Source organism: Drosophila kikkawai, chromosome X (genome assembly GCF_030179895.1).
Source record: "Drosophila kikkawai strain 14028-0561.14 chromosome X, DkikHiC1v2, whole genome shotgun sequence".
NCBI lineage: Eukaryota > Metazoa > Arthropoda > Insecta > Diptera > Drosophilidae > Drosophila > Drosophila kikkawai.
In genome coordinates this window covers 4,719,164-4,736,210 of record NC_091733.1, presented here as the reverse complement: position 1 = coordinate 4,736,210, position 17,047 = coordinate 4,719,164, and the positions used below count along the sequence as shown (strand labels likewise).

At 39.9% G+C, this 17,047-nt stretch overlaps 1 protein-coding gene across 1 annotated transcript; it reads right to left on the bottom strand.

Moving 5' to 3' along the window:
* Window positions 1–10,859: 10,859 nt before the first annotated feature.
* LOC138929211 (uncharacterized) lies at window positions 10,860–16,111 on the bottom strand. The gene is made up of 3 exons (XM_070288524.1): window positions 15,696–16,111; window positions 13,022–14,768; window positions 10,860–12,509 (listed from the first exon to the last, which is right to left on the bottom strand). The coding sequence occupies exons 1-3, from the start codon at window positions 16,109–16,111 to the stop codon at window positions 10,860–10,862; spliced, it is 3,813 nt and encodes a 1,270-aa protein (XP_070144625.1).
* Window positions 16,112–17,047: the final 936 nt, after the last annotated feature.

The following is a 17,047-nucleotide window of genomic DNA, read 5'->3' as shown; positions in this document are numbered from 1 at the left end:
GAAATTTTATTTTTATTATTGCAAATATATAGCTTAAAAGTATTAAAAATGTATAAATTTTCATGATTTCACAACTTTATTTAATTCCAAGTACAAATTATTATCATCCTTTTTCAAAATATAAAAACGGTTATCCTTTATAATGTTGATTGTTGCATCATCTAAGGTTGAGTAGCGCTCCGGTAAGTATAAAATATACTCCTCAAGTTCAAGAGCAAGGGAAGTTCCATAGCTGGTTTTTTTACGTTGAGCATTCATAATCGGGTAAAAGCAATTTGTTTTCATCTTGTTCTTGGTGAGTAGAGGTTTGGCCATCTTTCCATTGAAGTCCTTAATAACTTTCATTACCATTTCCGGGTTGGTCATATTGCAGATGATTCTTGTTTTTTTCTAATTGATGGAAAATAAATGGAAACAGATTGTTGTTATTATCTAGTTTAATAGTTGTTTAATTGTTGTTAATATGCAGTTAATAGCTGTTCTTACCTGTTTTTTTAGCAGTTAATTGTTGTTAATATGCAGTTAATAGCTGTTCTTACCTGTTTTTTTTTTTAGCAGTTAATCAACTGTTTTTTCCAGGCTGTTTATAGATGTTGTTGTTTGTTGTCTGATTTTTAACTTTGACTGTGTGTTAAAATCATTTTCACACCGATTTTATAGTCGAGAGTAGAACAACCCTCTCAATTTTTGAAGACATTCTTTCATTTTAAATTCGGGAGCAGACCAATCAGAGAAGAGCATAGTTGAGACATAGGGTGGGTTTGAAACGATCTCAGAGAAAGTATTCTAAGATCTCACCCAACCATGAAGCAAATAGTTAAAAATAGGGTGGGTTTGAAACGATCTCAGAGAAAGTATTCTAAGATCTCACCCAACCATGAAGCAAATAGTTAAAAGTAGGGTGGGTTTGAAACGATCTCAGAGAAAGTATTCTAAGATCTCACCCAACCATGAAGCAAATAGTTAAAAATAGGGTGGGTTTGAACGATCTCAGAGAAAGTATTCTAAGATCTCACCCAACCATGAGGCAAATAGTTAAAAATAGGGTGGGTTTGAACGATCTCAGAGAAAACTAGAGAAGAGTGTAGACCAATCATGAGTTGATAGAGAGTAAAAATTGTAGAGACAGGTGTCCACAATTGTTTGTGTTAAAGGCTTGCTTTCTATCATAGTTATAGCTAATATTATTCCCCAAGTATTTCACAACTTCTTTTGGTGGTTGTAAATTTCCAAAACTATCAAAGTAGTGTATATTTTTTTTATTTTTATTATAAGCTACCCAATGTGTACCATTTGATGAGGCATCGCCTAGGTTTATAATTCCTGATTCATGAATCCAAGGTGATTTCGGTAGTGAGTCTCTCATAAATACACCTCGAAAATGAGGAATATATTTTTGAGCAAAATCTAAAATTTCAAAATTTGAAAGTGCCTTCTTGGGTAGCTTACTGATTAGTTTTTTTGATTTCCTCTAAATGGGTTAAGATATAATCCATACCCTTTTCTATAAGGTTTCAGAAACATACCTTCACCCACACTAATACTTTCCATTTTCTTATTATGATGTTTACTCTCTTCTAGTTGTTTTTTACTCGTTGATGCATTATTGATGGCTTTAGCAATAGCTGCGCTGCCAGAAGCAACACTACCCAGTGCACTAAGTGCAGTCAAAATGGGGACGAGTGGTAAAAAACCACCAACTTTGGGTACATTAATTATGCGAGGAATCTTTATTTTTTTCTTATTGCGACCAATTGATTTACTCACTGCTTTGCGTGCAACCTTAATAGCACTCATGAGATCTAATGGTTTCTGTTTTTTCAATGCTCGCATTCCTGTTTGAATAACATTTGAGAATGTCTTACCCTTTCCTCCCCTTTTCCTACACTTCCTCTTCACTCCCTTCTTCTTCTTTTTCATACCCATTCCGAATTTCTTTTTAGTTTTCATGATATTTGTGACTAAGTATGCAGCAGTTTTTTCACCCAAACTACTATCCCTTGAAGTAACACGATCCCACGCTTTATTTATTAAAACTGCATCCGCCTTGTGACGGTCACTTAACTCCTTGTGTTGTGAATATGCAATATCATGAGTTCTACATGCCTCATCTAATTGATTTATTCCACGATCTCCGCGCTCCAATCTCTGTTTTAACTTTGTACCAGGTCCACAAAAATTATAACCAGGAATATGTGCTTCAAATGGAAGCGTGTTAATTATTTTGTTAATAATGCCACTACCTCGCTTCAAGTTTAAATTCTGACTGCGATAATTATAAAAACTTTTACCCATTTTATATAATGTTTAATCAATGAGCATTTCTCGGTGAATGAACTACATGTGAATATGCGTTTAATACGTCAAAAACAACAGATTTGTATTAGGGACATAGAGGGTGGTCATGACTCATTTAAAAATTCATCACCACGACATAGTCTACTATTACCTGATACTATCAGAGCTCTGATTGTTGGATCATCGAGCTGTGGGAAAACCAATATTCTAATTAATCTTTTGGAAAGTCCGAATGGTCTAAAATTTGAGAATATATATATTTTCGCAAAAAGTTTGTATCAGCCAAAGTACCAGTATTTAGAGAAATTAATTAAACCGATAAAGGGTATGGGGTACTACACATTCTCACAAAATGATGAAGTTTTACCACCTGAAAAGGCAAAAGAAAACTCCATCATGATCTTTGATGATGTCGCATGTGAGAAACAGACTAACATCCGTTCATATTTCTGTATGGGACGCCATAAAAAAATTGACTCATTTTATTTATCTCAAACATATACACATATCCCAAAGCACCTTGTACGCGATAATGCTAACATGATTATAGTGTTTAAACAAGATGATCTTAATTTACGAAACATATTTCGCGATCATATACATGGTGATATGACTTATGATTTATTCATGAAAGTTTGTCGAAAATGTTGGGAAGATAAATATGGTTTCTTAATGATAAGTAAAGATAATGATATGGATAATGGGCGATATAGAAAAGGTTTTAATGAATACATAATTATTTGAGAATATAAGTTTACATGTGTAAGCTCTATTTTCACAGTTTATTATCAGATTTCAAAATGAGTAGATCATTCACCCTTACATTAAATGGTAATGAACCCATTACGAACATAACTTATTTCCCACCCATTGAATTAAATAATGGTGAATTTGAGTGCGCACTAATTGATTTTCATATGTACAATTCTATTCCCAATGTTGATAAAAGTAATAATCTATTCCATATCGGAAATAGGATAATTGAAATCCCCATCGGATCTTATGAACTCGATGATATTGTAGTATGCACACATATTGAATACGCACTGTACCCAGAGTACTTAAAGAGTGCGCACTGTAATACAATGTTGCAGTGTTTACACAATTAATAGTCCCGGTCATAAACATTGAGTGGCCGAAATATGAACCGATCGCTAAGGCTTAGCCTGCACCCAGAAAGTGCTAGTGTCGGCATATTTGCATCGAATGGACTACACGCGCATACCCCCTCGCGCCTCCACTCGTGAGCGCATAGCCAATGTACATAAGTACATTTACTTATACATAAGAATACTTATACATAACCGTCTCTCTGCCGCCGCCTGTGAGCAGCGCAGCTCCGAGACCTAGCTTATATTATAACTTAAGGAATACTGTAAGATCACTAACTCTTGGAGCCTTGGAGCGGCATCATAGCTGCACCTATAAACCAACTGTTGAACCCTGGAGCGGCACCATGGCCGCACCAAGAAAAAACCCAAATATAAAGTTCTAATAAAAATCATTCAAAAAATCTAAAACTAAACTCCAGGACTTATCCTTGGGAGGAATTGTGGTTGGCGGAACAAACTTATTTCATGGCGACCGTGACAAGTGATAAAAGAACCTGCAAAAAGAAATAAAAGTGAAAGTGTACTAACAGAAAACAACAATGTCCTACCCTAAGCCCCAAGGGGTTAAAGGGCAACTTCCCCGCATTCTTGGAATGGGATGCGTTTGAGGTAATGTTCGGGATTATCGACAGAGGTGTTACAGACACTGAAGACATCGCATTGGAAGTGAGGGCTTACTTTAACACACACCACGGAGGAAATTGGCAGTGCATCGCGGGAAGAAATCTCGGAACAGCAGTCGACGCCGCCCATGAGGAATTTATTCATTATTACTACGACATGGAAGTTGTGCTTTACCGACCTAAAAACAGTGCTAATCAGCAATAGTGCGTTATGAAAAGGGCTGGCGTGAAAAATCGCATGAAAAAGAGAATAGCCCAGTTAAAGTGGCTTTTATACACCAACGAGCCACCACCGCCGTGGGCTACAGCCCAGAAACTGCAAGAAGAATTAGATTTCCTAAAAACGGAAGTGAAAAGGCCGGCACCAAAAAGCCCAGCCACAACCTGCACCGCCACTAAACGTATAAAAACGACACACAGTGATATAACCAAACCTCCACTTCGAAAGCCAACCCCGGAAAAACAACAAACCTGTCCGGCCGACTGCCCAGGACCCCTCTACACCGCTGAATGCAAATATACATGCATGAAGCAAAATAATTAACCTGTGCGAAGACCAGCACCGGTACCGCCTGAGCCCATAGGCCCAGGACAACTGCAGCTGAATAATAACCTGTGCGAAGACCAGCACCGGTACCGCCTGAGACCATAGGCCCAGGACAACTGCAGCTGAATAATAACCTGTGCGAAGACCAGCACCGGTATCGCCTGAGCTAATAGGCCCTGGACAGCAGCAGCCGATAGCACAAGTGTGAGGGGCAGGCCGCCTCTTACACCTTCGAGGGAGCGTCAGCGAAGCCAGGCCGGCGACGACCAGCTGACGCGGACGACACTGGACTCCGGAGAAGCAGAATATACAAAACTTTGCACTGCGTTGCATAATTTTTTGCGAGTGTACTGCGATGCACCTTTTTTTTTACACCCACCTTGTAAAATTGAGCGGAACCCTTTCTGTCCGATTAGTAGTGTAGCCTGTAAAGCTATGCGAAAAACTAGGTAGGAATTTTGTAAAACCAGATGCGCGATAACGCGATTAACAAATTCCCAATAGAACCACACACTAATAGAATCAGTAAAATTTTTATAGACATCCAAAATAACACTGTGTATAAACCCAAAGTATCCGAAACAACAACAAAAATGACGCTTGACATTAAAACAGTGGATTCCACTGCTAATGTTATAAACAAGGTAGAGTCGAGCAATATTAATCTATACTGGGTACACATACTTTTAATAATCATTGTTGTTATTATGTGCGCTAATTTTTTTTACAAGATATACAAGGTGCATAATAAGTGCCTGAAAAAGAAATATATGAGCCGGGGTAACGACCTGGATAAAATCTAATTAGAACGCATAAATAATAGCAATGATTAAATAAACAACATAATAATAATAAAAAACACAACAACACAAACACGTCACCTTCTTATCAATGGTTAAATGGATTGGAATGCAATCTTTAAAGATTTATCCGATATCAAGACAAATTTCAACAGGTCCTACAAATCTTTAGCTCAGAATAGGCCAATCCAGAAAAATACAGTCAAAAAACACGTCTGGATATTGGTAGAGTGCTTCAATGCGGCACGATTATTAATATACGAGCATAGAGATAGGCTAACTCAGGACCACTGGACACAAGTATCTACACTTCTGATACGCCTCCGATCCCAGTTGATAATTGTTAGACAGAAATTCGGTTTGGATATATCAATACCAACCATATTAACACTACCAGTAGCAGCCTCAGTTGCACTTGACCCCGAAACAGACAACGAACAATCTGAGGAACCACCTGAAGAGAGCCCGAAAATAGAAGAAGAAGATTTAACTAATCTTACTATTCCGGCAACTTACACTGATCTGGAATCAGAAGATTCAGACGCTTCAGACACCTCAGAGGACAACAAGTTAAATACTACGGTAACCATGGCCGATGAAGCAATTGCCCAAAGGGCATATATCAGGGAAATTTCTGGTGCCATACCATACATATGCCAAAGGGCATATATCAGGGAAATTTCTGGTGCCATACCGGAATTCAATGGTCAAAAACTCCACCTCCAACGATTCATAACGGCTCTGAAGTTAGTAAATCTAACTAAAGGGACATTTGAACACATCGCTGTAGAGGTTATCAAGTCTAAAATTGTTGGATCCACATTATATAGGGTTCAAAATGAGACAACCATAAACGACATAATCAAAAAACTTCAGGACACAGTAGTCGGCGAAACATCCGATGTAATAAAGGCCAAAATGGCCAAGACTGTCCAGAAAGGCAAAACTGCCGAGAAGTTCACAACTGACATTGACAATTTACGGAAGCTCCTCGAAGCTTCGTATATCGATGAAGGCCTCTCAGCCGAACACGCTGATAAATTCAGCACAAAGGAAGCCATCTCCACAATGGTCAAAAATTGTGAGCATGGCCGACTTAAGACAATATTGGAAGCTGGCAACTTCACGACAATGAATGAAGCCGTCACTAAGTATATACAATGTAGTACTGAAATGACGGGTAATGCCAACACCATTTTGTATGCGCAAAGAGGTAACTATCGCGGTAACAATTACAGAAATAATTATCGCGGTAGAGGTAATAGCCGGGGTTACAACCGAAATAATGGCTATAACCAAAACAACCAGAATAACGGTTATAACCGCAGCTATAATAATAATAACAATAATTATTATAGAGGAAACAACCGTGGCGGAAACAACCGCAGCGGAAACAACAGCGGATCAAACCAAAATAACCGTAATAATCAGAACAATGTCCGATTGGCCCAAACCAATTCGGAAAACCAGACAAACCCTTCAGATATTTAGAGCAAACAACTAGCTCTATAAAAACCGTCAACCTGAACCTAAGCATTTTTATAAAAATAAAAAATGAAAGCACACGCAAAAGTTATACTCTGTTACTTGATACTGGTGCAGATATATCTATATTAAAAGATAATATAGATAAATTTGAGATAATCAATGATAAAGTACACACCGAAATATCGGGAATAGGCGAAGGAACAATATCTTCAACAGGCTTAGCCAGTGTAGAACTCACTAATGGCAAATATATCATCCCACACGACTTTTATTTAGTCGACCAAAGTTTCCCAATACCTTGCGATGGCATATTAGGTATTGACTTCATAAAACAATACAATTGCCAACTAGATTTCACCCAAAGAGGCGACTCACTAATTCTTCGTCCAGATAACTTAAATTGTCCAATTGAATTGCAAATACTTCACTCTTGTGAAAGTAATGCCACAGTGCACCCCGCACATTCCGAAGTTGTCCGAGAAATACAAATTCCCTCGGCAGAAAATCAAATTCTGATATTAAATCAGGAAATTGATGAAGGAATTTATATCGCAAACACGATATCCGACCACAATAATACTTTTGTCCGTATAATAAATACAACGAATGCCACAAAAATCGTAAGCTTAAATAATATTAAATATGAAACTTTGAGTAATTATGATATAATAAAAGAAAATAACGAAGGAAGAGATGAATTCGTTATGAGTAAATTAACCAAAAACTTCCCGCCTTTATTCAAATCTCAATTAAAAGACTTGTGCACCAAATACACAGACATATTCGGACTTGAACCCGAATCAATAACAACAAATAACTTTTACAAGCAAAAGCTTAGACTAAAGGATGACGAGCCAGTATATATAAAAAATTACCGAAGTCCGCACAGCCAAGTGCAAGAAATTCAAGCCCAAGTACAAAAGCTGATAGACGACAAGATAGTCGAACCATCAGTCTCCCCTTACAATAGCCCACTCTTATTAGTTCCAAAGAAGTCCCTCCCGGACTCTGACAAGAAGAAATGGCGATTAGTAATTGACTATTGTCAAATCAATAAAAAACTATTGTCAGATAAATTCCCTTTACCTAGAATTGATGATATTCTAGATCAGCTAGGTAGAGCTAAATATTTTTCATGCCTAGACTTAATGTCTGGTTTCCACCAAATTGAACTTGAAAAAAGTTCCAGGGATATAACGTCATTTTCAACGAGCAATGGCTCGTATCGCTTCACGCGATTACCATTTGGCTTAAAAATAGCCCCAAATTCATTCCAGAGAATGATGACTATTGCTTTCTCGGGATTAGAACCGTCTCAAGCATTTCTTTATATGGATGACTTAATAGTCATAGGATGTTCCGAAAAACACATGCTTAAGAACCTAACTGATGTTTTTGAGACATGTAGGAAACACAACCTAAAGTTACATCCTGAAAAATGTTCATTTTTCATGCATGAAGTCACATTTTTGGGACATAAATGCACTGATAAAGGAATCTTGCCTGATGACAAAAAATATGACGTAATAAAAAACTATCCAGTCCCGCATGACGCGGACAGCGCTAGACGATTCGTTGCATTTTGCAATTACTATAGGCGCTTTATAAAAAATTTTGCCGATTATTCTCGTCACATAACTAGGTTATGCAAAAAAGATGTAAAATTCGAATGGACATCGGAATGCCAGAATGCCTTCGATCATCTTAAAACGGCACTTATACATCCAACCTTGTTACAATATCCAGATTTTTCTAAAGAATTCTGCATAATAACTGATGCAAGTAAGCAAGCGTGTGGAGCGGTTTTAACTCAAAACCATAATGGGCTCCAACTTCCAATTGCATACGCATCAAGATCCTTTACTAAAGGAGAGAGTAACAAGAGTACTACTGAGCAGGAATTAGCTGCTATTCATTGGGCTATAAAACTTTTTGACCATATATTTATGGCAACCACTTCACTATTAAAACGGATCATAGACCATTAACATATTTGTTTTCAATGGTAAATCCAAGTTCCAAATTGACACGTATGAGGCTTGAATTAGAGGAATTCGATTTTACGGTAGAATACCTGAAGGGCAAGGATAATTACGTAGCTGATGCGTTATCAAGGATAACCATCAAAGAATTACAACAAATCACAGGATCGATAAATAAAGTCACTACAAGATATCAAAGTAGACAAAAATTCCGCGCGGAACATCAAGAAAAAGAATTGCCAACGCAATCTCTGAGTAAAGCTTCTAAGCCCAACGTTTACGACGTCATAAACAATGACGAAGTACGTAAAGTAGTGACCTTGCATATAAAAGATATGTTGTGTTTATTTAAACATGGCAAGAAAATTATTGCAAGATATGAAGTTAGCGATCTATATACTAATGGAGTTATCGACTTAGGTCAATTTTTCCAAAGGCTTGAAATGCAAGCCGGTATACATAGTATCAGCCAACTCAAAGTGGCACCGTGGGAAAATATCTTTGATACAATATCAATAGATAATTTCAAATTAATGGGCAATAAAATACTGAAAACATTAAGAGTAGCGCTACTCAACCCGGTGACCCTAGTATCAAAAGATACAGAGAAAGAAGCTGTTTTGTCTACGCTACATGATGATCCAATACAAGGAGGTCACACAGGCATTACAAAAACCTTGGCCAAGGTCCAGAGACACTATTACTGAAAAAATATGTCCAACGACATAAAAGAGTACATAAGAAAATGTCCGAAATGCCAGAAATCAAAAATAACAAAACACACTAAGACCCCTTTAACAATTACAGACACCCCAACACATGCATTTGACAGAGTGATAGTGGATACCATCGGACCACTACCAAAATCTGAAAATGGTAACGAGTATGCAGTCACATTAATATGTGATCTAACGAAATATTTAGTTGCAATACCGATTCCAAATAAAAATGCTAATACCATAGCAAAAGCTATATTTGAATCTTTTATTTTGAAGTACGGTCCAATGAAGACGTTCATTACGGACATGGGAACCGAATATAAGAATTCAATCATAGATGATTTGTGCAGATATATGAATATCAAGAATATCACATCAACAGCACACCACCACCAGACCGTTGGAACAATAGAAAGAAGTCACAGAACTTTCAATGAGTACATACGATCTTACATATCGGTTGATAAAACTGATTGGGACGTATGGCTTCAATATTTTGTCTTCTGTTTCAACACGACCCCCTCTATGGCACATACATATTGTCCATATGAGTTAGTGTTCGGTAAAACAAGTAATTTACCGAAACACTTCAATAGCATAGATAGTGTAGAACCACTTTATAATATAGATGACTATGCTAAGGAATCTAAGTATAGGTTAGAACTAGCTTATAAAAGAGCTAGAGTAATGCTAGAATCGAATAAGAATAGGAATAAATTATTGTACGACCATAGGGTTAATGATATAGATATATCAGTAGGCGACCAGGTTTTGTTAAAAAACGAAACAGGTCATAAGTTAGACGTTAAATACACCGGTCCTTACGTAGTAACGGAAATAGGTGATAGGGATAATATAGTTGGCGGTGAATGAGTGGACTGTATTATTTATTTTCTTAGTTTTGTAAGTTTTATTAATGATTTAGCGGGTTTACAAAATTATAAGCGGGTTGCGGGCGGTAAGCGGGTTGCGGGCGGTAAGCGGTTGCGTTACTGTACAAAACTTGATAAGCGATTTTGCGTGCGGTTGCGGTCAAGTATACAGAAGCAATAGAACTAGCGGCGAACAGCGTGCAGAAAAGAACAAAAAATGCAAAGATCGCGTGATGCGCTAATACATAGACAAAAGCTGCATTTTCGGCTATGCGTGTGAGCTTTTAAGCTTTCATAAAGTAAACAATACAGTGATGCGCAATTAACTAGGTGCAATTATAAGAAATTAAGAACAAGTAAAGAAGTAATGAAAATGGCCTATCTATTTCTCAACATACCGGCCCCCCTGAACGACTGTTCAGTTCAAAGGAAGCACAGCAATTTTCGTAATAGGTCGCTTGTAGGTTCCTCTAGCGGTTTTCACTGTGACGACACGGACCCTCTGATCCTGGCCAGGATGCACTTCTACGACTCGTCCCAACAACCACTTGCTTGGCGGTTGATTTGGCTCCTTCAGCACAACCAGGGTGTCCATGGCAATGTCCTGAGCGTCTTGTTGCCATTTCGTGCGAGCTTGAAGTGTGTTGAGATACTCTAAATTCCAGCGTTTCCAGAACCCTTGGACCTTGGCCTGCAGTTGCCTCCAGCGCTGCAGTCTGTTGATGTTTACATCCAGGAGAGATGGCTCTGGTACCGAAGTGAGAGGCTGACCTGTTAGAAAATGAGAAGGGGTTAGCGGATTAAGGCTGTGGTCGCTGGGTGCGCACAAAGGACGAGAATTCAGAAGTCCTTCAATCTGTATGAGCAGGGTCGAATATTCCTCGAATGTGAGTGCGCTGCTGCCAACAACTCGTTTCAGGTGCAGTTTAATAGATCGCACACCAGTCTCCCAAATGCCTCCGAAGTGGGGTGCAGAGGGCGGGATGAAGTGCCAATTAACTTCGTGAGTCGACAAGAAACTCGAAATCTCTTCGTTTTGACTTTGGGAAATTGCGATCTGTTGCATTTCCGCTAACTCTTTTTTAGCTCCATGAAAAGTTGTGCCATTGTCTGAGTACAAGTCTGAGATGGGCCCACGGCGGGACCAAAAGCGTTGAAAAGCGGCAATAAATGCAGATGTTGTCAGATCACTGACCAGCTCAATGTGTATTGCCTTTGTAGATAGACAAACGAAGATAGCAAACCAAGCCTTTCCAAACTTTGGCGTCCGACCTGTAGATATTTTGATCGATACAGGTCCAGCATAATCCAAACCAGTGTGAAGAAAACAGCGGGCAGGTTGAACTCGAAACTCTGGTAAATCTGCCATCAGTTGAGAGGCCGTGTGTCTTCGCTGCAAGAAGCAAGTTCGGCAATTGAATACAGTTTTGCGGACGAGGTTTCTAGCTCCTAGAATCCAATAGCGTTGTCGTAAACTATGAAAGGTGTATTCGACACCAGCGTGTAGCAAGGCAGAGTGTTGATATAGAATTAGTGTAGCGGCGATTGGAGATTCCTTAGGCAGAATTATGGGATGTTTTGCGTCATAATTAGCCAGCGAATTGTCTATGCGACCACCAACACGCATTATTCCTTGCTCGTCTAAGAAGGGCGTGTAGCGGATTAACTTGGACTTCTTTGATAATTGTTGTCCGGTGCTCAACTGAGTATATTCCATGCTAAAGAACTCTTTCTGAACGTGCGCAAATATCCTGGATCGTGCATATTGTAGCTCCCACGCTGCTAGGAACGGTTGGAGTGGAGTCCTTCCACGAAAACGATGGACGAAGCGAAAGCAGTAGCTGAGTATCCTTATTAAGCGAGACCATGAGGAGATTTTGTTGATCATACAGTTGAGCGAATTTCCGTCGTCGGAAATGTGTAGATTAACTTTGTGTTCGGCCTTTACCTCCAGACATGCCTCTTCTTCTGTCGACAAAGCAAACTTAGCCTTAGCGGGTGGCCAAGCTGAACGTGACTGAGATAGCCAAGCGGGTCCATTCCACCAGATTTGATGATCGACGAGGTCCTTTGGTAATATACCTCGGGAAGCGCAATCTGCAGGATTATCTTCACTTCGAATATGTTGCCAGCAGCTTCTTGGACAAACGTCTAAATCTCAGCAGTGCGATTGCAAACATATGTATTCCATGTCCGAGGAGGAGATGATAGCCAATGCAGGACTATTTCGGAGTCTGACCAACAATTGATTCTGGAAATAGGAATAGTTAATGATTGCTTGACCAGAGAAATCAATTTAGAAAGCAAATGTGCTGCGTTTAACTCAAGGCGAGGAATGGATATGGGCTTAATAGGTGCGACTCGAGTTTTGGCCATTATCAAGTTGACTGCGTATCCAGCGTTGACTTTGAAGCGACTATAGATGACGGCCGCAAATGCCTGAGATGAAGCATCCGCAAGTCCGTGTAGCTCAATTGCTTGACTTGGTGTTGAAATGTAGCGAGGAACTCGACAAGTTTCCAATAAATGCATTTCAGATACAAATTGTTGCCATCGGAAACATAAATGGGGGTGTAATACCTCACTCCATTCGACAGAGCTGAGCCAACTATCTTGAAATAGAATCTTTAGAAAAACAGTGGTGGGCGCAAGCAAACCCAGCGGATCGTAAATCTTGGCGAGCTCTGATAGCAAAATGCGTTTCGTAAGAGCAGTTGTAATTCCAGGAGGTGACAGCTTGAAGAAGATGTGATCAGTTTTAGGTTCCCAACATACTCCCAGAACTTTAACAAATCGAAAAGGGCTGTCGTTTTCTAAAGCGTTTGGTGGATACTCACAAATCTCCTTTGGCAAAGACTTTAATAAGCCGCAACAGTTGGAACTCCACTTTCGAAGGTTGAAGTGAGCTTCACTCAGAAGCAGAATCAGCTCATCTTTGAGTGCGATGAGATCCTCCACTTTGTCGCATCCAGTAGGAATATCATCAACGTAAGCGTCTCTATTAAGAACGACAGCAGCGTTCGGATACATTTCGGCATAGTCGGTGGCGAGCTGCTTCAGGACTCGAACAGCTATAAACGGCGATGAAGCTAATCCATATGTGACTGTCAGCAATCGATAATGATCCAGCGTGGCGGTTTCCTCCTTTCTCCAAACTATTCGTTGATAATGCGTATGTTCGTCTGCTACCAAGATCCCTCTAAACATCTTCTCGATATCAGCGCAAAAGACGTAACGATGCTGACGGAAGCGAAGGCATACTCCAAGCAGATCCCGTTGAATAGGTGGGCCTATGTGCAGTCGGGAGTTAAGCGAATGACCCTTGGAGTCCTTTCCTGAGCCATCAAATACGACTCGGCAACGTGTGGTAGTGCTATCTGGCTTAAACACTGCGTGGTGTGCCAAATAATTATAGCGTGCTGGATCCTCACCAGCGGCGGTTGCAGGTATCAATTCCATGTGTCCTCTTCTCAGGTAATCCTCCATGAAATCAACATATTGTTGTTTGAGTGCGGGGAATTTTCGAAATTTCCTTTCTAATGCGGCGAAGCGATTTAAAGCTTGTGGCAACGTAGATCCAATTGGCATGATGGGCTCCTTAAATGGGTACTGAACAATGTAGACACCATCTTCTGTACGAGCATGCGTTTTAAGGAAATGTTGTTCTGCAGGATCACTAGCATCAATAGTCGCTTTGGTCGGATGCACTTGTTCCATGTCCATGAATGATCGGACCAAGGAGTCCAAGTCTTCGTACGCGTGGTGAACTTGGGCTTGCGTAGATGCTTCGTTGCAATCAGAATAACTGCCTGTAATTACCCAACCAAAATTAGTATGTAGTGCGATGGGGTATTCGATACCAAACTCTCGGCGATGTCCAGTGTATATGTTCCACAGCTGATCAGCGCCTAAGATTACGTCGATTTTTCCCGGAGCTCCAAACGTCGGGTCAGCTAGCGGTAAGCGGCGAATCTTGTTCCATATAGAAGAGCTGGACTTGACCTGCTGAGCTGGAAGCAGAGAAGTCAGAGAGCTCATAATTAAACCGGTGACCTCCACTGATGCAGTAGTGGTCCTTGACAGCAGGGTGAAGGTAGCGCGACCTCGGCTCACGCCTGCCGGGCTAGCACCTAAACCAACTACCGAAATGCGAGCATGCGAGCGAGAAATTCCGATCCTTTGGATAAAGGACTCGGATACCATGGTTATTGTTGATCCAGTATCGAGCAATAACCTACATGAGGTGGTGTTGCCACATGCGTCAATAACATTGGCCAGAATGGTTGGCAGTAGGGCTTGATTGTTAGCCCTCTCCACAGTATGATGGCTGATAGCGGCAGTATTCATGTCAGCAGCATGATCAAAGGAAGAAGTTGTATTTAATTCAGCGGCAGACATCTGGGCGGAAGCCGAAGGAATCGATCTTGACTCCTCCGGATGTACTAGAGTATGATGTCTCGCGTTGCACTGACGGCAAGTGTTTGAAGAATTACAATCTGAAACTTGATGCGACCTACTTAGGCAATTGAAGCATAACTTAGTATCCCTGACAAAGGTGCGGCGGCTTCCGACATCCAAGGCTTTGAATTCAGTACATGAATATATATTGTGCTGTCCTTGACAATATATACACTCGCGGGGCGGTTGATTTGATCCACTTGCATGATAGGTGACTTGGCGGCGTCTACTCTGGGCTGGTCTTGACGGCTGCAATGCGTGTAAATCCTGACAAGACTCCAAAGTATCACAATGAGCGAAGAGAAAAGTGAATAAATCATATATGGTGACGTCTTCCTTGGACGACATACTACAATTGGCCCAAGCTTGCTTGACTTCAGAACCTAACTTTGATAGCAGAATATGAATTAGCCATACATCGCGGCTGTCACAATTAAGCGCGTGTAGGCCTCGTATACATTCGTCGGCAGAATCCACAATTTTGCGTAACACAGCGATATTCAAATTATTAGCGGTTGGCAGCGACAGAAAATTCTGCACAAAAGATCGAGCAATAAGCGATTTTTTATTATAACGATTTTCCAATTTCTCCCATGCATCTTGGTAATTATCGTTACAAACGGCGATATGTTTAATTAACGATAGAGCTTCACCATCCAGATAAGATTTCAGGTAATGGAATTTTTGGCACTTAGAAAGCTTCTCGTTGTTATTCACTGAGCTCAAAAACAAATCACTAAACTGGCTCCAGTCTTCATATTTACCAGAAAAGGTGGGAATCCGAATTTTCTCGAACCTTAAATCAGTTGCACTCGAAGAGGTATGAATTTGTTCCAAAAGCTGATTCTGTCCCTCAAATAGACGTTCCACTGTACTTGAGATCAAAAGGTTAGACTGGTCTTGGCCGTAGTCTTGACCTCCCATTTCTTTTATGGCGTTACTAAAAATAGCGTGGGCACTGTAGAACTTCTCTTCGTATTCCGGTATATCCAAACCAGGGTCCTCGTACCCATCCTCCAGGTTGAATTCCACTAAGTCATCGGAGAGCTCCATGAAGTGGTTGAAAGTGGCAACCAAACGCTCCAGTTTATGTTGCAATGTCTGCACACAATCACATCTCTGTGCAAAGTCCGTGGCGCTGTTCAGGGTGCGCGTTAGTTGCCCCTTACAGGCACCACGTTGTTGAATTGTCCGATGCATTATCAAATTCATGGCGAAAATTTGTCTCTTTGTATGCGCGAAGAAAACTCACAAATAAACGCGGGTATCCGGCTCGAAGGACCAAAATTTGTATGGCGGTGAATGAGTGGACTGTATTATTTATTTTCTTAGTTTTGTAAGTTTTATTAATGATTTAGCGGGTTTACAAAATTATAAGCGGGTTGCGGGCGGTAAGCGGGTTGCGGGCGGTAAGCGGTTGCGTTACTGTACAAAACTTGATAAGCGATTTTGCGTGCGGTTGCGGTCAAGTATACAGAAGCAATAGAACTAGCGGCGAACAGCGTGCAGAAAAGAACAAAAAATGCAAAGATCGCGTGATGCGCTAATACATAGACAAAAGCTGCATTTTCGGCTATGCGTGTGAGCTTTTAAGCTTTCATAAAGTAAACAATACAGTGATGCGCAATTAACTAGGTGCAATTATAAGAAATTAAGAACAAGTAAAGAAGTAATGAAAATGGCCTATCTATTTCTCAACAATAGTCATAGCCAACGATAAACGTAAGACTCAAACAGTTCATAAGGATAGGTTAAAAATTTTTATTTCATAATTCGCATTTAGCCATACACATTCACATCTACACATAAATACACTTACAAAACACAAAAAAAAAAAAAAAAAAACCCAACCAAACAAAACTAAAACAAAAAAAAAAAAATAGCAAAAACCCATTAAAAGTGTATTAATTATAAGCATTAGTATAAAATAACTTCACTTAGTTACGTTATTTTTCAAAAGGAGGGAGATGTAGTATGCACTCATATTGAATACGCACTGTACCCAGAGTACTTAAAGAGTGCGCACTGTAATACAATGTTGCAGTGTTTACACAATTAATAGTCCCGGTCATAAACATTGAGTGGCCGAAATATGAACCGATCGCTAAGGCTTAGCCTGCACCCAGAAAGTGCTAGTGTCGGCATATT

What these genes read in the sequence shown, in the direction of transcription:
- LOC138929211 (XM_070288524.1), bottom strand. Translation starts at nt 16,111, where the DNA reads ATGAATTTGATAATGCATCGGACAATTCAACAACGTGGTGCCTGTAAG. An exon ending in TCGAGTGCAACTGATTTAAG is followed by an intron (nt 14,769 to 15,695) that starts GTTCGAGAAAAT and finishes TGCCGCTATCAG; the next exon opens with CCATCATACTGTGGAGAGGG. An exon ending in GCTCTGTCGAATGGAGTGAG is followed by an intron (nt 12,510 to 13,021) that starts GTATTACACCCC and finishes ATATTACCAAAG; the next exon opens with GACCTCGTCGATCATCAAAT.